Source organism: Brachyistius frenatus, unplaced genomic scaffold (genome assembly GCF_029030835.1).
Source record: "Brachyistius frenatus isolate BFR_SWC_R1_liver_20210118 unplaced genomic scaffold, ASM2903083v1 Contig_208, whole genome shotgun sequence".
NCBI lineage: Eukaryota > Metazoa > Chordata > Actinopteri > Embiotocidae > Brachyistius > Brachyistius frenatus.
Window position 1 is genome coordinate 459,455 of NW_027210807.1, and position 23,261 is coordinate 482,715.

Sequence of the window (23,261 nt, forward strand, 5' to 3'; positions counted from 1 at the left end):
GTTTTCACTGTTCTGTATGTTTTCCTTCCATTGTGCTATTGAAAATATAAAACATTATTTTATGGTATCTGTTTTAAAAAATACTTGTGACCTACCCTATTTTGAATTTTGACTCCAGCAATTTTGAAATAGCAGAAGTTTTTTTTTTTTCCAACGTATCTATGTGAAAGCAAGACATCTGAATGGAATGATGATGACAGTTTCCGATGAGCAAGGATGCAGAAATCCGAGCAGAGTGAAATGGGTACATTGAGAGGCATTATCAGACGGAGGAATGGTCGAGCTGACGGGCTGCAGCTCTGACCGTTCAATAAAACCTGGAGAGCTCACCGCGCTGTGCTTCCTGGCAGGGCACCGAAGAAGATCCGCTCCTGTTGGATCCATGCAGGTCGAACAGGAGGATTAATGGAGTAGTAGATCTGTTTCTGCTCCGATTTGACCCAAACTGCAGCACAGTAGAGTACAGAAAGCCTGAAAATAAAGTCCCATGTCCCTCTAAACATGTTAAACGACCCTTTAAATGTCACTATATGAGCTCATTGGTAAAAGAGTTCACATTTATGGTTTAATGGTTCTTATCAGGAACCTTTATCACACCTCCATCTGTGTCTGTGTCAGTTTTTGGGCCATTCGCTACTGGATGTCCAGGATTATATCTGAGATCAGATGTGAATTTGAAAAAATTCTTATAATTTTATCAATATTAATAATTATCTCTGATAATCACTAATTAAAAAGCTGCTTCAGCTCGCAGACAACAACCCCAGCGTAGCACCAGAAATGCCAGCGAGATTATATATCTCATCCGGTCTGGGGAACGATCTTGGGATCCCCCAGGAGGAGCTGGAAAATGTTGCTGGACATCTGGGCTAACTTGCTCAACCTGCTACCACCACGACCCGACCTTCGATAAGTGGAAGAAAATGTAACATAATCAGTTATAATTTGCCAAATTTCAGTGTTTCTTCAAATGCGATGAAAACACAAGCAACAAAGCCCAAAGGGGACATTTAGTTACTGATGGCTCTTTATGTCCTGAAACTTCCACGGGTGCAACATGAAAACAGATCCAAAACGGACCCAAGAACAGTTATGTCACATTCAGACCACACAATATTTGTTTGAGGCTATTAAACCAAGCATGACAAATGTTCTCAGCAGACCAGAAGATCTGCAGCATTAGAAGATCCTGAACAGACCCAGACAGAGAGACAACATTGTATTTCATGACAATCTATCCATAAAAGGATCTCAGAGGTTTACATACTAACATGGGACCATATCTAGACCTGACCTAACTCAGATGCTGGATCCTGGCTCAGTTTCTCTGAACCACTTGAACTGTTAAAGATGTCTAGTTTCATTGACATCAGTGTCATTAATGTAACATCACCTTAGTTGGTTAGTTGGTGTGCGTGTGTTGCTTAATGTGCTAAAAAAAACAAAAACGAAAAAAACAGCTCTTTATCCTGGATTCTACTATAATGTCTGTTTTTCATTCTACGGAGCAGATTGTTTGTAGGATGTTTTATTGTGTTTAAAGAGAAAGCTGCAACATGTGTCACCACACAGTTAGCATGATTACCATGTTTGGAAATAATGTTGAGCGAGGGCGTTAATTCGGCAGCAACGCGGATTCTCTGACGTGAGTTGCAGTGAGGTGGGGGAAGGAAAGGGGGTGGGGGTGGGGGGGAGGGGAGGTTTCTACATCCCGAGGCGAGGTATGGTGATTCATGCTGATGTGATTTGCGCTGCTTTTATTCATGCTGCAGAAGGAAAATCGGGGCAGGATCGAATCTAACCGGCGCCCACTCACTTCATTATGCGCCTGTTTTCTTTTTTGTTGTTGTTGTTGTTGTTGTTGCTCAGCTCTTTAGCTCCAATCTGCAGCTTTTCCACTCTGCTTCAGCGGATCCAAACTAATGTGCGGCAAGTTCGAGAGAACTGTCCCCGATGTTAAATTTGCCCTCTAGCGAGATACGAAGTTGGTACGCTACCAACAGAGACACACAGAATACAGCAGCTCAAAGAAAAGAGACTGACTCTGTTTAGGAGGATTAGCTGAGGCTGTGAATGTTCTTTGTGATGTTCAAACACTCTGAAATCCAACGTTTGGATTTAAGAACTGTGTTTCAAATACATTACATTCATCTTGGTCTAAATGAGGAAACCGATTATAACTCTTTTTTGTTTTCTTAGAACTTATTTAGACTTTGTCAACTTGACATTACAAATATTTGATATATTTGTAAATTCTTGGAATTTGAAAAAACGGTGACATAGATGCAATTTAAGATTTATAATCAAGCACAGCAATTATCTTCTTTGTGGGGAAAATAAAAACGTGTCAAACAGAGGTAATTATTGAAAACATAATATTTGATGTCTTTGTGTCTAAAGATGTCAAGATTTATTTACACCGTGTTGCAACTTGCCGGATGTTTTATTTAAAAGTGTTTCTTTTAAATAACCAGAAATATGGACATAATGTTTCTCTCAAAACATATTTGCTGATTTTGGTGGGATTTGTGTTACAAACCACCTCAAAATGTTTTTTGGATCCAATTTGCAAAAATCGTATTTCATGTTCATAAAATATTGTATAGCATAATGAAGTTGAACCATTTTTTTTTCTTTAATAACATCTTTAAGGAAAGTTCAGCGGTGCAGTCACACTTTCTACCACATTTCCTCTTCCTTTTGTTTGAATCTCTGAGCTGAACTAAATTCTTGTTACTGGACCCTTTGGACTAGTGTCATATAAAATCTGAAAATAATTTAAAGTTTTCCTATTTTGAAAAAGTAGTATAAATAATCATTTTAATAATGTAAAAGATGTAAAGGATTACTATTATGGTTTTAAGATTTACTTTATGATTTTGCATTTAAATAACCATTTTAATTATAAAGACGCTTATCAGGTATTGGTATATCAGGTGAGATACCGCCATACATGATCATTTAAATGTATAAAACAGCCTTTTGTTTAGCTTTTCTTAACTAAGTGTTCATTACTATAATCACGACAATGAATGTCCTCTATTTCAACCCAAACCCCAGATTTTTCCCTACACTTGTCCAAGTTGTTTTGTGTCTGAACCCAAACAAACTTATACCATAGCATGGTCACGTCAGCTCATCCTCTCACTGATACGCTCCTGTCGATCACATCAGAGGGTTGACACAAACATCCTGTGCCGTCATTCAGGTGTGAAGACTTGCAGTAATTTAATAATGATGCTCTGTATTCTGTCCTACTTTCTGACTATTAAACACTTCTCTAATCAAACCCTGTTGACATAACTGCAGGTGCTGTGTGGTTTAATGTTTGACAAGGACAGAAGCTGTGTTTGGACTCTAATTACAATTGAATTAATTGATTGAGATGATTTTTTTTTTTTCCCACTGTAGAGGGAAGCATCAATCAGGGAAGATGTTGAACTCTCCTGAATCAAGACACGGAACCTGAAATGTCTTCTCACATGTGCATGGATTAGAAAAAAAATAAACATTTAAACATCTCAATTTCACAACAGTATGTTCTCGCACTTTTTTTTAAACACACTTTTCAAAATATGGCTAAACATGTGTTGGTACTTAGTATATTACACACACACCCTTCCATTTTCGAGGGTAACTGTTTGTCTTGCATCTTATATTAATTTCTGAAAATATGGGCTTTGTATTTTTGCAGGAAGTGCCGGGACTCCGGTCATCTTTAATGAGAATGGAGATGCTCCCGGACGCTACGACATCTTCCAGTATCAGATCAACAACAGGTCAACAGCAGAGTACAAGGTCATCGGACACTGGACCAATCAGCTGTTTCTCGACGTAAGGGACACTAACAAGGTGTTTGACAAGAAGGTGTATATGAGCACAAGGCAGTATGTTTTTCCATTCTGACCTGAGTTCAATTTTGATTGATGGGAGACTTTATTTTAAAATAGGATAAAGTTTTTTTTTTTTAACATGTTTAAATTACATTTTTAAATTTCAATCTACTTTTGTTGAGCAAACCTAAAGAATATGGAAATGTGTTGATTGGAAAAGTTTACTCCCAGCTGTGGAAACAGCAGTGTGAAAAAATATTAAAGTCCTTCTCCAAGAGTTAATTAAATCACTTCATAAAAAAAGAAAATATTTTTGTTTAAAAAAACAACAACCTGTAATGCCTCCATGTGGCTTCAGTGTAATTTTTCTTCTTTGGCTTCAGTCAGTATTTGGAGCTCTATGAATATTCAACATAGAGTCTGCCTTTATTTCCACCCACCTCTGCAGCTCGCCTGCAGCTCAAGATATGGACAGCAAATTGATTGGATTGGTTCCTTAGATTTGTGATGTATGAAACCCTGGCTGTCTGAATCTGTGGTCTTTAAGACATAATTGCGCTGACATGGTATTGACTGCTTAGTTTACTCATGATATATCTTGTACTAGACAACACCACAAAGAAATGTTAACAAGGTTAAAAATCCGATTTTCCTCCGAGGGGGGTCTTTAACTCAAGGTCCACTCACTTGCTTGTTTTAGAACTTGAAACTGTGTCACATGATCTCTAGAGTTTGACTGAAAACAGAGTTCATAACGTTCCATGTTTCTAGGACTTGTTGTTCTCATTCTTTACCATGGAAACAGCAGTTCAACAAACCTATCTCAAGTCAAAGTCCCTTTTGAAAAGCTTGCGAACAAACTGGTAAGTAGATGTTGAACATATGTGCATTCATATCTGATCCCTGCAGCAGTGATTTGCCCTCCACCAAACGGAAGCACAACAGCAGGAGAGAAGAATATTTTGCTAAGCAAAAAAAAAAGCCAGTAAGGACAGTTTTCTTTTCTCCGGGAGCTGCCCCCTGCTAGTCAAGCACCACGTTGTCAATGAACGCATTCTGCCATTGTTTTTTAATCATAGAGTACTTTAAACACACACTGTGGAATAACTCAGTTTCCCCCAATTTTAACACTTTATGAATCCATATTGTTTCTGTGTGGGGGTTATATGGACACCTGGGATTTCAGCCAGTCCACTGACGGAGGAAACAAAATCAAGCTGTGGATTTAAAACCTGTTGCTGTGCGTGTTTGCAGTCAGTGTCACCTATGGTTTCAGTTTGTTTCACCATTAAGTCTAAAGAGCCTAAAGCATCACAACCACTGATATGGTTACCTGCAGCTTAATATATATTAAACTTGGATTTAGGGCGGAGGTTGAACTATGATGCACTGGGCTGTTTGCTCATTTTCTTAAATATAAGGTAAATGTTGACCAAGCTGGTTCCTCCTCCCTCCCCTCAGATGGAGGTCCTGCAGTGGACCACTGGCGACCCCTCCCTTCCGTCCTCGGTGTGCAGCCTGCCTTGTCGCACCGGCGAAAGGAAGAAGGTGGTGAAGGGCGTCCCGTGCTGCTGGCACTGCGAGCGCTGCGAGGGATACCACTTCCAGGCCAGCGAGTTCACCTGCGAGCTCTGCCCCTATGAAAAGAGACCCGACCAGAACCGCACTGGCTGCCAGCGAATCCCCATCATCAAGCTGGAGTGGCACTCACCCTGGGCACTGGTTCCCGTCTTCATCTCCGTCCTGGGTATCATCGCGACGACCTTTGTCATCGTCACCTTCGTCCGCTACAACGACACACCCATCGTGCGTGCTTCGGGTCGGGAAATGAGCTACGTCCTGCTGACGGGCATCTTCCTGTGTTACATCATAACCTTCCCCATGATCGCCGCGCCCGATGTTGTCGTCTGCTCCTTCCGACGCATCTTCCTGGGCCTTGGAATGTGCTTCAGCAACGCCGCGCTGCTCACCAAAACCAACCGCATCCACCGCATCTTTGAGCAGGGCAAGAAGGCAGTGACGGCACCGCGCTTCATCTCGCCGGCTTCCCAACTGGTCATCACCTTCTCCCTCATCTCAGTTCAGCTGCTCGGTGTCCTTGTGTGGTTTGCTGCCGACCCGCCGCACACCTTTGTGGATTACGGTGAGCAGCGCACGCAGGATCCTGAGAATGCTCGCGGAGTCCTCAAGTGTGACATCTCCGACCTGTCGCTCATCTGCTCCTTGGGATACAGCATCCTCTTGATGGTCACATGCACTGTTTACGCTATTAAGACGCGCGGAGTGCCAGAGACCTTCAACGAGGCCAAGCCCATTGGATTTACCATGTACACGACCTGCATCATCTGGCTCGCCTTCATCCCCATCTTCTTCGGCACGGCACAGTCCGCGGAGCGGGTGAGTGCACTTGTACCATGAATAATGCACGGCCATGTTTTATGTGATGTTTAGCCACAGTTTATAAATGGAAACACAATCTGTCAGCAGCTTTTACATTCTGCATGTTTTTGGATGACAGATGACATCATGTTGAATTCCAGCAAGGATGCTAAAGCTGATGGAATTTCTCAGATCAGGCAATCTCAAATTGGCTATTTCATTGACTTTTTTAGACTCCCTCACTCTCTTCCAATATGTGTTGTGTCTAACACTCAACAAAGTATCCTGATATAGAGAAGTAGTAGTAAATGTTAGTTAGTTGTTGGGATGTAAACTTTTAGCCAGCCAATTTCGCTGTGTGAATATGGGTCTGGCTGTCCTCCCTGGAGAAGTGGTTTGCAATCGTTCTATCCTACTGGGTGTAGACTTCTGATTCATTTTTACCAATCAGCGTGCCACCGCTGTAACTACCTACAACCTGTGTCCACCAAAGCGTTTCTTACCCGAGTACAGCATATTTTTTAAATTGTTTTAAAAAACACCAGCAGCTTGACGAGGTTCAGCGCTGAATGTTCGACAATTTGTTCCGGTCAGTAAGAATTGAAACATGTTAACGCGCTCGTCACTGTCACTACTCGTGCTATCCCAGTAAAAGGAGGGGTGGGACAAACGCGGTTTACCACTGACACTGGTCGCTAATTGGTTCTGAGTTCCAGACTGTATTTACAGTGAAGAAAACTGAAGCTGTGATCGACAGTCGGTGCAGCCGGGCTAGTCAACTTCCCCAAATCCAATAAAAAAGCATCATCTAAACTGCATATGTCAGCCATTACATATCATCCAGGACTGGTTTTACTCGGTGGATGTTCCAGCCATGATGTAACCAATAACATCGTGAGCTAGTGATATACTTAGTCTTGGTATTGGAAATAGTCTAAAGGTATTCCTAGTTGTATTGAACATACTTCATTACGCATCTTACTTTAGAGCAGATAGACACAGTTCAATTCATTATTTTTTTTTTTTATCCATTCCTTACTGAGCAGGCAACAAACAGCTATGCAAACACTTTGGTTACCAGATTTCTTGCAGGGTAAAATGCAATGCTTCAATAATGAGGACAGGACGTTAAAGTGCTGTGTGAATAGCCACCAGAGCTAAGAGTTAGCCTGTAATAGGTCATTATCTGTGCTGCTTGTGTAAACTCGAAACTACAGAGCCTCGTTTTTGGCCTCTACACATGTTAAATACAGAAGGTGATTTGTTTGAGTCAGGATTGTCTCTACAAACCAGATTTACCATCCTGCTCTGATGGACTGATTGATTAATTTCTGATCACCACAGGCACAGCCCAGTCTGTGCTGCAGCCTCTCGACACAAAACTAATTAGAGCAGAATTAAATTTAGCACATTCAGACAACAGTTTTTGGGTTGAGTTTGCTGTAAGCGAGTCTGCCAGATGGAGGATTTTGCTCATTATCGTGTCTGTGGGGAGATCTGGAGGACAAGATGAGCGATTCACTGAGACTTCCTCTAAATATAGTTTATCAGTCTTATTCTGCTGCTACTGTTTTAGTTGTTGAGAATATGAAGAATTGCTTTAGATCGAATGACTAAGATTTAACCCAGCAAAACTCACCATCACTGGTTATAACCTGCACTAACAATAGTGGAAGCCGTGGTAATTGAATTTCAGCCTAAAACCAATAAGCCGGATCCTGAAGATTTCTGTCTACCACCAAAGTTACAAGCACCATTCCTTAAAAGTCGTGTTAAAGGGAAGTTAAAATGTATTGTTAATATCTATTATTGAAATGCCAAAAAATAAATATTTTCACCCTCTTCAGCCTTAAAGCCTTTGATCAGGTGGGCTATTGAAAGCAGAACCAGCAGAGCAAAGCAAGATTTTGAAATTCTCCACTGTAGGAACTTTTAGAACACTGTAGGATCAATAACAATTGTACGATGAAATATAACCCTTGACTGTAAACATTTTGGAATTATATGTAAGATTATGAAATTATAAACATTGTCCAAAACTGAGCGTGACAGTTCACTCGTCTGGACTTTGGAAACAACAGCTGACAAAACAAATCTAAACTCAGTTTTTTTTACAAAGCTTTTAGCAAACACAGCATGTTGAGTAGGACTGTTTGATACAGTCTAAATCTCGAGAACAAGTGAGAAACTGGAGCTTAAGTTTGGACTCTTTTGTCAATTGCTGTTTCAAAGGTCAAAAATGAACATAAAAGAGTTATACTACCACCATATTCAACCACCTATTACCCTTGAACTTCCAATACTTTGGTCTCATGTAATGAGAGCCAGTTCCATTTACTGATGAAGGCCATGTGACTCTGCTTAAAGCCCCCAAAAAATAAAGAGAGTGAACCAGGTGTACCAACAGGAATTTGCAGATTTCGTCTGATAGACGGACACCGCTTGCCGACAGCCGTATCAGTTTTACTGTGGGTATTTTTATCCATAGAAACAACTGATGCAGCAGATTCAAACTGAACATTCAGACATGCTGAGATGAAGATTACATCCCCCGTCCCCAAAAAGATGAAGGTGTCACATCAATCATCTGCCAGTTTCTCCCTTTCTGAGGTTTCAGAGAACAGCAATTTGAAGATAGACACAACTTATTCTGCAACAAATGTGCAGACAAATTGCTGCCACAAAAATAACACATTTTACTATACAGAGAAAAATGTATTTCATGTTTTTCTGTAATCACACAGCAGACGGACAGACACGCAATCACCCAAACACCTCAGGCTATATCATCCATTATTCAATAAACACTGTTGTGCCCACTGTTCAACTCTTTATTAACCAGTCCTGCTTGCTGTAAACATGCAAATTATGCGTTGGGCTTCATGAAATCAGACCAGCTAAATCAATAAACTCTTCTATGTCAAGCAAACCTTCACAATTTAAATCCAGTTCTGCTTATGTTCTTGCCTGAGGTGATTTATTCAGTGAAACAACGCAATCCTGTTTTAAAACCTTTGTATGGCAATAACGGATGATGGTTACGATGTCACAAAGTAAAAAGAAGTTGATATTTCCTGAATTGAAGAATAAACTGAGTCAAAAAGAAGTACTGAAAGAACATAGGACCTTATTTTTGTACCAACACAAAGGTGGTCGAAGCGCTTCCACCAGCTCAAACCTGGTTTAAGTGCAGTGCAGCTGACCGAGGGCTTTTTATTTTTATTTTAAGTGGGCAAGAGTGCACATGAACAGTCCTATCCAAAATCACACAAAGATGTTGGATGTAGTTCATCCCAAAACTTAAAATAATTTTTTTTTAAATGCAGTTAATTACATAAAAATTAAGATGGCTCACTGTCTATTGAATTGGATGTGAATCAGGCAGTTGGCACATGTCATGATGCGGTAGACAATCTCAGCCATAAGATATAATGTATAATATAATGAACTACAAATGAACTGCAATTAAATTGCGCATAGAAACAATTAGAACGCCTTTTTCATCTACTCATCTAGTTCAGTAATCTACCAACTGTGAAAGGTCACAGAGTGTGACATTGCTTCATCTACACATGACAGGTTCAAAGGGGCAATTTACACACAGTACCTTAGGTCATTTAATTAATCACTGAAAAGTAAATTGCACACACTCAAAGCTCCCAATTAAAGCAATTTATTACAAATGACATTTTGAAGCACATTGCTCTTCATCAGTGTTGTTAATAAATGAATTGCATCTTGAGCTTTGAGTGTGTGTAATTTACTTCTGCTCACTCCTTAACATTGTTCCAGCACCTTCTTTGTAAGCGTGTTCTTTGTTCACATTTAATTAAAGATAAAATAGCAAATAAAGTTTTGAGTCCCTTCGTCTCATCATTAAACCACTTCCTACACTGGGCAGTGGTTCTCATAATAACAGGGGACGAGGCATTAATTATATTAGTTACCTCTTCTCAAGCCAATTAAACATCATCAGCCCATGAAAACTGACTCATAGTACCATAAATTAGGTGATTATGAGCCTGAAACTTCCAGACAAGTTTGTCAGTTTTTTTCTTCATAAAGTTGGATGGCGGTGCCAGTCTGCCCCTTTTTCAGCCATTATCAAATTGACAACATGCTGCACTGGAATCACTGAGAAGTTGAAATCATTGAGATAAAGTGCTCCAAGAAGTTGAGATTTGGGTTTAGTCATAATCACTGAAGACAGTTGAAGCATGTTTAGAAAGTTACAAAGGAAATGCAAAAACGGAAAGGGGCTGTTGAAATGTAATAGCTAAATTAAGATGTCAAAGTTTTGGCTAAAATTCCAGCACTGAAAGCAGTATTTTTCCAAGAACAGGCTTTTTAGTTCAACTGTGAGGAAGCGCTCTCTATGAATGTCACAGAAGAGAAAAAAAATGCACTGAAACACAAACAGCCGATGAAGCTGAAGCTCAGTTTGTTTACAAGCAGAAATGAAAAGGTAAGCAAAGGTAGGAGTCATCCTTAAAGCTATATGTCAACATTCAGAAGACTGCAGCCAGGGTCACAAATACACATGAGGTCAGAAGTCAGCCAGCTCATTTAGTGAAGGATCAGTGATGTCTGATTGACTGTAAGTTTGGCCTTTCTGTTGCAGTAACACCCGCTCTTAAAGGTTGAAGCTGCTCAGTGAGCCGCTGACAAAATCTGGAGCTCCAGCAATCAGAGTGAACTGAACATAACTGGAAGAAATGATCCAAACACCAAACAAAATGGCCAGTTATTTTTTTTTTGCAGAAGCAGTGTGTTTTTCAGTGTGTAGAAAATGGGATTTTAGTTATTTTTCTTGAGGTACTCTTGCTATTTTATTCTACCCACTAGTACTCCACCTGGGAAAAACTCTCCCAGAAAATCCACACTTTTTAGGCTCTCTATTAATTTATTCAGAAACATTTTTACTTTCCTCTCGGTATCCAGAACTCTTTGTCTCTGTGCTGCAATCCTCCAGATTTCTTATTGTTTGCATCGGTCAACAGAAAAGTTGAACTCCAACTTTCCACTTTTGGAAATTAATGTCCTCCTCATCATCAGCGACTTTAGTCGAGAAGTTAAAAACAGTATAAATGTATCGACTGGGTCTTCCACACAGGTTACTGCTCTCTATTCTACATGCAGTGATACATGTGTTCATGCATACATGCATCACTGCTTTCTTCAGTGATAGATGGATGTCGACTTCGAGACTGAACTTGGAAAAAAATAATGAATTAGGTCTGATCTGAGTGTCTGAGGGTAATTTGAGATTGATGTTGAGGCGAGCATTTCTTCTCTTTGATCACATCAAGCTCTAACAATGCAGGTTTCGTAATTTCATGCCTCTGGGCTGCTGAGCTCTCCCTCGTGCCGAAGTCTCACCTTTTAACTCATTGAGATTGTTATTCGTATTAAATAGGTTATTGATTTCCGCAGATGCAGTCATTTACCTCGGCTTGCCCTGGATTTACTACTATGAACTGCTCAATGGTCCTGTCAGTGATAGAAAGCATGGATAGTTACACCTTTATTCTCGAATGCATTCGTATGCCCTGTTTGAGGTACCTAACCCTTTTCACTCTGGTGGTCCATGTTGTATCTGAAACGCAGCTCACTGCCATTTTTAGAAAAGAGGTTTAATAACATCAGTGTTCATAAGGTTGTGATTTAAAGTTCCTTTATGGCAGAAGTAGAAATGTGAATTATATCACTACGGCCTGGAAACAAGTCCAATCTGCACTTGTGAATCAAATACATTTAGAGACTTCGGAGATAGATTTTTACATACAAAGTATATAATTTGAATTTTTGATAAAAAAAAAAAATAATACCTCCACCTTTGTTTTATAAAACAAGCAAAACAAGCATTTTTTTTTTTCCCATTTCTTGGCTTAGAGTAGTTTCGAGGAAACCAGAAGAGAATCCAGTCAGTAACTATGTGTATATACAGTTGTATATATACAATGTATAAAATGGTGAATTGCCATACAGATGAAATATAACGTTAATATATATATAACGTTACTTGTCAAATTTGTAGCCTTTGAATAGAGCCAGGCTTGTTGTCTCCAACTGTTTCCACTGCTGTTATATGTTAGGTTAAGCAAATCCACTGTTGGTTGTGGCTTCACATACTAATAAACAACATAATAAAAGGAAAGTATATAATGTGCAGTGTAATTACCCAACACATCACAACATAGGTTATTTGAATATGTTATTAAAAACCCGAAATGTTGGTGGGGCTGACAATTACAGAGCAGAGACATGCAGCTCCATGGCGGGACATCTGCAAAAGAAAGAACAGAAACTACGCGAGCGAGGGAACTGAATGGAGAGGCAACAGACAATAAGCAAAAACTATGTGAGAGAAGGGAGAGAAAAAGCATGAAGTTAATGAGATTTAATGATGAGATATGACTTATAGAGAGTGAAAGAGTGAAAGAGTGAGAGGAAAGAAGCTCAGGGCATCACGAGGTCCCCCAGCAGCCTCGGCCTATAACAGCATAACTAAGGGTTGGTTCAGGTCTACCTGAGCCAGCCCTAACTATAGGCTTTATCAAGAAGGAACTGTTGGAGTCTAATCTTAAAGCTAGAGAGGGTTTCTGCCCCTCCAACACAAACTGGGAGCTGGTTGGTTCCACAGGGGAGGAGCCTGAAAACTGAAGCTCCGCCTCCCATTCTACTTCTGTAAACTCTGGGAACCACAAGTAGACCAGCGTACTGAGAGAGAAGTGCTCTGCTAGGATTATATGGTTCTATAAGATCTCTGAGATATGATGGAGCCTGGTCATGTAGAGCTTTGTAAGTCATCAAGAGAATTTTAATTCTATTCTTGATTTCACAGGAAGCCAGTGAAGAGAAGCTAAAACTGGAGAAATATGATCTCTTGTTAAATCCCGTCAGTACTCTTGCTGCAACATTTTGGATCAGCTGCAAGGTTTTTAATGAGTAATTTGGACATCCTAACAACAAGGAATTGCAATAATCCAACCTGGAAGTAACAAATGCAAGATTTAGCTTTTCTGCATCACACTAAGGGAGGATCTTCCTGATTTTATTAATATTACGTAGATGAAAGAAGGCAGTCCTGGAGACTTGCTTGTCTGGAAGAGTCGTTGTTGACATGAACAAACTGAAATCTATCTGACAAGTATGATTTGAACCAGTCTAATGCAGTTTCTTTGATCCTCATAACATCTTCTAATTTCTGTAATACGATTGTATGATCAATCGTATCAAAAGCAGCACTGAGGTCCAGAAGAACAAGTACAGAGACGAGTCCATTATCTGAGGCTAATAAAAGGTCGTTAGTAACTTTCACCAGTGCTGTTTCTGTGCTATGATGAACTCTAAAGCCTGACTGAAAATCTTCAAACAGATTATTCCTTTGTAAATGATCACAACATTGACTTGCAACAACTTTTTCAAGGATTTTAGAAATAAACAGCAGGTTGGGAATTGGTCCATTGGTAGTTTCCTAAAATAGCTGATCAGGAGTCGGCTTTTTAAGTCAAGGTTTAATTACAGCCACTTTAAAAGCCTGTGGTACAAAGCCTGTTGAAAGAAATAGATTTATCTGAGATAATATGGAAGTATTAATCAAAGGGAAGACTTCCTTGATGTGATGACGTTGCAAGGATCTGCACAGAATTCCTGGAAGCTAAAAACATTACACTTCTTGCATGTCTGATTTGGGATGCTCTGGCGTATACGAAACCATGTTCATGTCTCTGCCAATAGCCAGGAACTTCGTACAGATTGAAGAGGAGTGGACCAGAGTTCCACAGGGCACATTAAACAAGCTGATGAGCTCTATGAGAAGGAGATGTTTCACACTGGAAGAAGCAAATGGTTGTGAAACCTGCTTCAATACCTCAGAACCTTTAGAACACTCTTCAGATAAAATCCTTCCCAGTGATGTCCTAATATATGCTTACTTTGCTTTTATTCTATAAAACAAAGTCTGAATGCATGTTTTTACCAAAAAGAAGATTCATAATCTTTACCAATGCGGCTACAAATAATAAACGATGTGTTCTGCAGCCACTTTATTAGGTACAGCTGCAAAATGTAACGCAAACCAATCATTACCTTTCTTCCCAGATGCACAGCTCCTAACCTGAGTATGGAGTCCTCTGGATGTAATTCTAGATATGCCTCATTTAGCCTGGCTCGTAGCTGGTAACTAGCTTTGCTTGTTCAGATTTACTCTGCTGTGATGAGCAGCATTTGAGAGAGGCTTTTGTAACTTTGCATGAAGCGGGCCTTTATTTATCCCTTTCCTCGGGCAGATTACACAGTGCACAACACTGAGGCTTAGCTGCCAACCGTGTTGCATACATTCACCTTCCTCTTTATATACTATACTGTAATAACCTTGGTGATGCCATAGGAACGTTAACACATTAGCTTCACTCACATGTCTCTCAAACTTCACTTCCTGACCCAAAAACGTACGTCAAATGCACACGTTGACCCGCACGGCCAGCTCGCTTAAAGGGACAGGCGTGGCCTGTAACACAATGCAACAACTCGGCCATCAATTCTACCTCAACTATATGTTTACTGTTGAGGCTGTCATTTGCAGTATAATGAACTTATCATACACCCTTCTGTCCCTTATGATGTGTGGGTGCATATTGTTCTGTGAAATCGTGACTTTTTGGTTTGAAGTGGTCTCACCAGTGAACTCAAACACACTGAATTGATTGTCTCACTTACAGTATGTACGTGTCATGGCTCTGTTGAGGAAAAAAAGACCTGATCTGAAAGGGAGCTGAGGATTCAAATGAGCCAAAATGTGGGGGACCTGAACTAATCAGATGATCTTTTAGGTCAGCCTGTGAATCTGGAGCGGGACGATTACGAGCTGACATTTACAGTAGCAGCAGCAGCAGACTGTGCGCTGGCTTTGTGCCGGCCACGGCTCAGGGAGACACAGAGAGAAGCCAGAGAATGACTAATAAGCACATCAGAGGGGCTGGGCCTTGAACACGGCACCGTCTGCCCCGGGAGGCTTTCACATTCACAGGCAGGTAGATGGAGAGGATTCAGGGCCGCTGGGAGAGAGTCTCCACGCATAACAAACGGGGCTTTGAAATTCAGCCAGAGGATCCAGGAGCAGATTAACATGCAGCCTCCACCCACAGCAGCTCCTCTGGGAAATCCAACTCCTCTGACCTCAGCTGATGAGCTACTTTATCATATTAATATGCTAAGAGTGCTATTATTAGTGTTATTGTCAGTGTCTACAAACACTTCATACTGCCAGGATTTATGAAAATCACACAAAAACACCCTCCTCTCCTCCTCCTGTGCATTTTATATCTCCAGATAACCTCCAGGTTTTCTATTTAAATACATGACATGTAAAGACCACGGAGATGTATATAAAACTAAGTTGGAGTTTTAAGGTGCACTTTTTCTCTCTTTTAACGGAGCAAGGATGGCGTGCTCCATCAGTCTTTGTGCTGAGCTACTCAAAACGTCACAAATGGATTGGGACATGTGCCAACCTTTAATATTCAACTGAAGACATTTTGATGGGCATTTATTGACAATGACAACACAGTTAATATGGGACTCTTCTTCAAAAGTTGTCTGTGCATTAGTAAATTGTGATTAGGCTTCTAAAAAGACTTGGTAATTGCAATTATTTGTGTGACAATCATCAAATAAGATGTCATGATTGTGTTCTTGAAAGCTTTAGCCTCTGGCACCAGATTAAAATGGAAAATAAAACTCCACCTTTAGATCAGACTTCCATCCTGAAATACATACAGGCTAAATATACAATAACTAATTTTATATTTCAAATTTATAATTGTGATTTTTAGGATTTTTATTATTTTGAAGGCACGATATTGGGAACCACAGTATTGGTCAGTGCAATATTTTAGTCTAGGCAGAAATATCTGACTGAGATGTATTTTTCTTGGGGTCCACAAACAACATAAAAACATTCTGCTGGCATTTTTTTTAACTGCAACCAATTTATCCTTCTTGTCTTAAAAGAAAAAACAAAAAAAATCAGCACATAGTTAGCAATTAGCTTTGCTCTACTGCTTATTTTCTTCATAAGCGTCAGACTCGTGGAAAGGAACTCAATACCAACCACAGTTATTAGTGACCAGCTGCTGTTTAGGAATCTACGGATGGCTTTTTGTTTCTTTTTTGTTTGTTTGTCCTTTTGGGCCAAACAGAGGGAACATAGTTTACAGCAGTGATAGCAGAATGATGAGCAGGAATGGGCTGAATATCAATATCTGCAAAATATTTACAAAACAATATTATCAATTTGCATAATCCTAACTCCAAAAAAATTGTGAATCAAATGGACTCAACCTGTTTTTACATTAGAGTAGTTTGTATTTTAAGGTACATTATCAAAATACAATTTATAATATTCAAGAGCACAAGGCAATGTCACGTAATGTCTAAATTGCCTTTCGGTTTATATATAACTCAAATGAGAGCTCAGTAAGTGATGACGGTACATGTAATACATTTTGGCGTTGAACCAGACAGGCAAGAGGCTAAAGGCAAAACCTTTTACCTGAAAAGAACATCCCAAAATTCAAATTTAAGGACAAACTGAACAACTTTGGGCTTTTTTTTATTTTGTTTTTTATTTTCAGCTAATAAAAACTGCAAATTAGAGAGTAAATAATAGCCTTATAACAGTTTGTCACTAAAAACTGATGTTTTTTTCCAACTTGTTTTAAATGCTACATCCATTTTTATCACATTCGTGCCAGGTGGCCTCTTCATTGGACCTGAGCGACCTTTGAAAAATGGCGGCGGTTTGCATTTTAATAACAGTTAGATAGTCTGGTTCTGAGTACAGGGACCTCCAGGGTGGAAGGGGTTAAGAATTTTGGGGAACTGTTGGCTGGTCTAAAATTACAGCATCTTTCCTCAGTGTCTATGAAAACACAGAGGGTTTGATTTCCAGCAGCAGCAGCACTGCCTCCAGCATTTTAATGCATTGGAAAGAAGCTAACTTAATATGTCTGCCTGTGGAGAGCCAGGGAGGGATCATGTAACTAATCAGATGACAAAAACAGAAAATAAATAGTCTGCATTGAATGATTTATGGTCATTTGATGGGAACATATTTGACTGCAGAGATGTGCAGACAAATCAACGCTTAGTGCTTTTCCCAAAGAACTTGATGATACTGATTTCTGCTGTTAATGAGGGTTTAAAGCTCCTCAGATCTACTCCATTAAATGACAGATAAAGTGCAGGAACATCTGGATTTTAACGTAAGATTAACGTATAAAAATTCCATAAACTCTTTCTGCTTGAGGCACAGTGTGTTCTTTTGTTTGAGTAAAAGGGCCAAATTTAAGAAGGTGATTAAACTGCAGAGATGTAGGGAAGTGCCAGTGTTAATGTTTATTCATCAGACCCGGCACATCATAATTTCCATCAAACTAATGAATAATGAGCTAATTCTATTCAATAATCTTGTGATTATGATACTGTCTGGTTCATCCACCGGTTCTCATCTCAGCTCTGACCTGCTGCTGACGTTCATATTAAAGATCTGCCGTTCAAGTTCGGCTCAGAACTCGGCTGGAGTCTGAGCGAATAGTCCAGAGTTTTTAACTAGTTCTTCTTTGATCAGGCTGAAAGGTGCCCCCCAGGTCACACAGACACACAGGACTCTTTATAAGCTGCCCAAACTTCCAGTTCCAGTTCAAATTTGCCTTTGAAGGGGATTTAAAGTTGGATGACTCGCTGTGGCTTAATCAATCCCTCGGACACATTTTTAGACCCATTTCTCCAAAAACATCCAAATAATAACCCTTTAATCCACCTCTCCAGATGCGTTTAACACCCACTGTGTGTACAAATTCAGATAACTTAAGTAACATCTACTGTATTAGACTGATACAGAGAAGTACGATGATTGATAGCCTAATTACACGAGACCATGTTACCGATAAACCTGTCACATCCCGTTTTGCTGTTTTGTTCTCGGCATGTGGTTTGTTTTGATGATGAGGGGAGAGGTTGAATAGCCTTGCTAACTGTAGATGAGGATGTTATTTGTTGATAAAGCTAGTTTTGTTTGTAGAGGCTTACTTTGTGCCATAATGCCTTCAGTAGAGCTTCTATTGAGTAACTTTGTTGTGGAGAAATCATGCTAATTATGCACTATCCAACCTGCATGTCTTGACATGACAATTATATTGTGTGGCGTGCCTGATAGATAGATAGATAGATAGATAGATAGATAGATAGATAGATAGATAGATAGATAGATAGATAGATAGATAGATAGATAGATAGATAGATAGATAGATAGATAGATAGATAGATAGATAGATAGATAGATAGATAGATAGATAGATAGATAGATAGATAGATAGATAGATAGATAGATAGATAGATAGATAGATAGATAGATAGATAGATAGATAGATAGATAGATAGATAGATAGATAGATAGATAGATAGATAGATAGATAAATAGATAGATAGATATAGATAATTAGATAGATAGATAGATAGATAGATAGATAGATAGATAGATAGATAGATAGATAGATAGATAGATAGATAGATAGATAGATAGATAGATAGATAGATAGATAGATAGATAGATAGATAGATAGATAGATAGATAGATAGATAGATAGATAGATAGATAGATAGGAGAGAGAGAGAGAGAGAGAGAGAGAGAGAGAGAGAGAGAGAGAGAGAGAGAGAGAGAGAGAGTACCCAATCAGCTGTTAAACAACAAGCACTACTACCGTAGTATTACACGGATGAACCAAAACATTATAACCACTCCCTCTTAGTATGTTGTAGGTCCTCCAAGCCACCGAGGGATGGATTCTACAGAGCCCTTTGGTTTCTGGCACCAAGACATTAGCAGCAGTAATTTGCAAATTGGGGAGCTTGTGGGTCAGACATGTTCAAGCACACCCTCCCCAATGCCCCTCTGCCACTTCATGGTTTGTCCATACCACTGTTGGTATGAGTACTCACCACTTCTGATCTCAAGTGTCCCACAAGGTTGTATTGAAGAGATGCTCTGGCCGAGTTGTCTTGTCAATTGCCATTTCTTCAGCGTCAAATATATTTGAAAGAATAAGCAACTGTTCACGTACTGCCTAATACTCCCAGACCATGAGTTTAATGCTGAGGAAAGAAAGGGTAGGGTCTTAAGGGTAGGGCTTTCTCAAAGGTGAAGGAATCCATTGTATTCGGCAAGACTGAACACTGGCATTACATTAAGGTTCACATTATCTCCACTTTTCTTCGTCGTCTGACTCAGTGGTTTTCTGTCAGTCAGCCGTTCTACGTTTCCTTACCTTTCTCTTCAAATCCTTCCTAAAACATGTCATCCAACTGCTCTGACCTTCAAACTGTTCGGATTGTTGGTTTTTTTAATCACAGTTTGAAGCAGAGCTTTTTTTTTCCTCTCAGGCCCACAAATGACTATATGCTTGGGTGTCTGTCATACATTTTCATAATGATTCCTTCATGTGTCCCTGGAATCACTGCCAGCATTGTTTTTCGGCTCTTGGGGAGGGATCCATCTGTCGCCATGTTTCCTTCCTTCCTCTCGGTCCTGGTGGCTGAGCAGAGTCCCGCTGAGGAATCCCTGCTATCAGTTTGACACTCAGTCAGAGGGGCCATTAACCCGGGCCTCAACCTACTTGAAGCAGTTGCCATAGCAACATGGGTGGTCTCCAAGCTGTGGGTAGCGGTAGTGTTGTGTGTTGGGAGCATGAGCACAGGTGTGTTTTGACAGATGGTGCAGGGCGGGTGGATGAAACAGAGGTTTGCGCTACCTGGTTGAGCTCTGCATGGTCAGTGTGTGTGTGTGTGTGTGTGTGTGTGTGTGTGTGTGTGTGTGTGTGTGTGTGGTAGAGTGAGCTTGAAACAAGCTGCTTTCTTTCTCTGATAACTCAGCTGAGTCGTTATATTTCTGCTGTAGCAGAAGACAGGTTTTCATCCCAAAATTTGTTTTGTCAGCATCAACAGTGGCGACAAGAGAGAATACAAACTACACTTTGATGCTTCCTGTCACAGCTGAGAGCACACGGAGGCTCTCTCCGTTTTACCCCCGATGTCCACTTGTCGAGGCTGCATCTCATTTCAACTCTAGTACATCAGTTGGAAAAGATTCTTTGTACTTCCAGTTTGTACTGAAGGACCCCAGCTCTGTGACTGGAGCCCTTCATTTGCAGCTTTCGGCTGTTCTAACCTCAAATTCATTAAAACAAGTAAACTGCAAACACAACAGTATAGATATGTGTCTTCAGACGGACTCCTGGAAGTCTGAAAAACTTGATGCAACATGATGCAGTCGCATCCAGTGGACACAAAACAACATTCAAATAGAATTAGGAGTCTTACACCTGGTAGATTATATTCTGGTATTAACCTTCATGAACTGCTCATTGTATCAAAACAAGTAGCTCTATGAGCAATACAGCCATGGGTGGATTGAGTTGAGGATTTACAGACTTTAAGTAAAGATGGATGCACGACATTTGTAGCTAGCCAGCAAGACAACTAACAGTAATTATTTTTACGTCAAAAGTGATAAGCATATAGTACGTACAGTGAGAATTCACATCAAGACTGCAGCACCTGGGCTATGTGAAGGTCAAGGGGTGTGTACTGCAGCCCTCAATACCACATCTCCACCCCCCTGGTCACCGCTGCACAGACGCCGGTTATAAATGATGTGACCAGCATGAAACGGCAGCAACTCTTTTTTTTTGCAACATTCACTTTTATACAGTGGGTGGAAGTGGTGGTATTTCATCCATCTTTATATTCTATTGTTTAATTACTGCTGAATTCAGCCCTGCAGTCTCAAACTCAGAATATACATCATTCTGCAGAGAAGGTTAAACATCCAAACCATGTGACATTTATATGAAACGTCATTGAGCAGAGGGCCACTTTTAGACAGTTTAAGAGGGCACTGCCTGCTGCAGGCCAACCAACATACAGAACAACGCTACCATCAGGTAGCAGATGCAGTTCCAGTCAACAGTCTGTTTTAATATTTTTATCAAAGTTCATTTTATTTCAAAAAGTGATGGTGTTGATGTTAAATTTGCAAGTTTAAAGGGAGACTCAGGATGCGACAGTAGATCAGTTCTCAGGTCTACGTGAATGTTGTCAGTAACAACACTGCAGACAACGATAAGAGCACATAATCAATAGTTTCGTGGTGGGTCATAAACGCAGCGCGGAGCCTAATTATGCCTTCAGGGTCGTCATGTCAAACAGAGATGAGGACGGAGTGCTGGTGTTTCTCTGCTCTGTTGACGCTCGTCTTTAAAGACCGAGGATTATCAGCAGTAATGATAGTCAGCTGCTTACATGATGGAACTCCAACAGCTTTATTCAGCTCACAGTTAACAAGGTGAGAGGAGGAAGCACTGCAAGTGGATTAAAAGATTGGAATTCATGAATAAATGTATCACAGTGTACTTTGTGCAGAAGTAGTTTTATTTACCTCAGTGTTAGACTGATCCAAGTCTTTATTTAATACTAGGTTTAATTAGAAGTAAGGCTTTATTTGATCAATTTAATATTTGTTTCAAATTTTTGGTTCTAACTTGTTGCTTATATATATGTAGCATTTGCTCCAAGTGAACCTGTTGCCTTAGTAAGTTCAGTATAATATACATTTCATTAGCACTAAATTCATCAGTATAAGAAGAGAAGCAAGTCCTACTCCACACACTGTTTTCAGTCACTCATTATTTTCCAGTACTTCTTTTGGCCATTTGTTTTTTTCAGTGTTCAGCTAATTTTACCAAAACTCAGCACTTTCTGTGCAGACTTTCCAGATGAAAATTCTTCCAGCAGCTTTGCCTCTCAATGTAATATTTTTGTGAAAACTCTGGAAGTGTTGAGTTTAATTTGCAGTTGTAAAACCTTGAAAAAAAAAAAACATCAGCTCCACAGCCTTATCTGCATGTGATGAGCCAAAAGGGGTTTCAACGCAGTCAGCTGAAATCCTTATGTGAAAAAAACAAACAAACAAAAACAACAGATGAAGTGGCACTACAGCTAATGACTAAAATTCAGAATTTACAGAATTTACCCAAATGTAAATTATAACATTTTAGGCAACAAATTAGTAATTCAAATAAGTCCGTTTCTGAGAAATTTGAGGATCAGAGTTAGTGATTCCAGAATTTGATACAAATCAAATGTACCCTGTGGAGTTTTCTTGTAAAAAAAAAAAAAAACATGTTTACATTGCAGTGTCATTAAAGCAGAAATCAGTGTATCCTTGAGGTTAATTTTTCTCCTCAGAAAATATTTTCAGACAAATTTTGAATATGAATTGTATTGTCTCTTCGTTACATTCATCCGAGTGTTGCTACTTTTTTAGAACAGATCATTTGTTCCCGTCTGAATGCTAAATGTGTGAATCTTACAATGCACCAGAACTGAAGATTCAGAATTTCTGACACACCACAGTTGAAAGTTAACATGAAGTTAAACAGTAAGTTTGTGAAAGACGATCTCCTACTCTCACGCTGAATCTCGTCGACCGCTATCATTGGCTATTCACTATCATCTGTCTCTTCTGTTTCCTCCTTAGATGTACATCCAAACGGCCACGCTAACTGTGTCCCTCAGCCTCAGCGCCTCCGTCTCTCTGGGCATGCTCTACATGCCGAAGGTCTACATCATCATCTTCCACCCCGAGCAGAACGTGCCCAAACGCAAACGCAGCTTCAAGGCCATCGTCACCGCCGCCACCATGACCAGCAAGCTGTCGCAGCTGGCGGCCGAGCGGCCCAACGGCGAAGTGAAGACGGAGCTGTGTGAGGGCGTGGAGGCCAGCGGTGAGTGGGTCTGATATCACACAATCTGATTTTTAATATGATGGTCACTATGCTTATGTTCCTTAAAAAGTATTTCTTTACATGACAAATTTAAGAAAAAAACTTTAAGCAAAAGTTCTAGCAGAACGGATAATTGACAAACTGACAGGTTTAAAGGCTGGATTCTTTTCACAGTGTGACTTATAAAGTCAGTTAGATCTTCAGA

At 39.9% G+C, this 23,261-nt stretch overlaps 1 protein-coding gene across 1 annotated transcript in view; it reads left to right on the plus strand.

Annotated features, from left to right (window-relative positions):
• Window positions 1–23,261, plus strand: part of LOC138633114 (metabotropic glutamate receptor 8-like) — a 159,802-nt gene that overhangs the window by 131,643 nt on the left and 4,898 nt on the right. Inside the window, exons 7-9 of the mRNA XM_069719154.1 lie at window positions 3,695–3,834; window positions 5,295–6,230; window positions 22,810–23,056. Coding sequence (XP_069575255.1) covers window positions 3,695–3,834; window positions 5,295–6,230; window positions 22,810–23,056 — 1,323 coding nt within the window. The remainder of the gene's footprint in view (window positions 1–3,694; window positions 3,835–5,294; window positions 6,231–22,809; window positions 23,057–23,261) is intronic.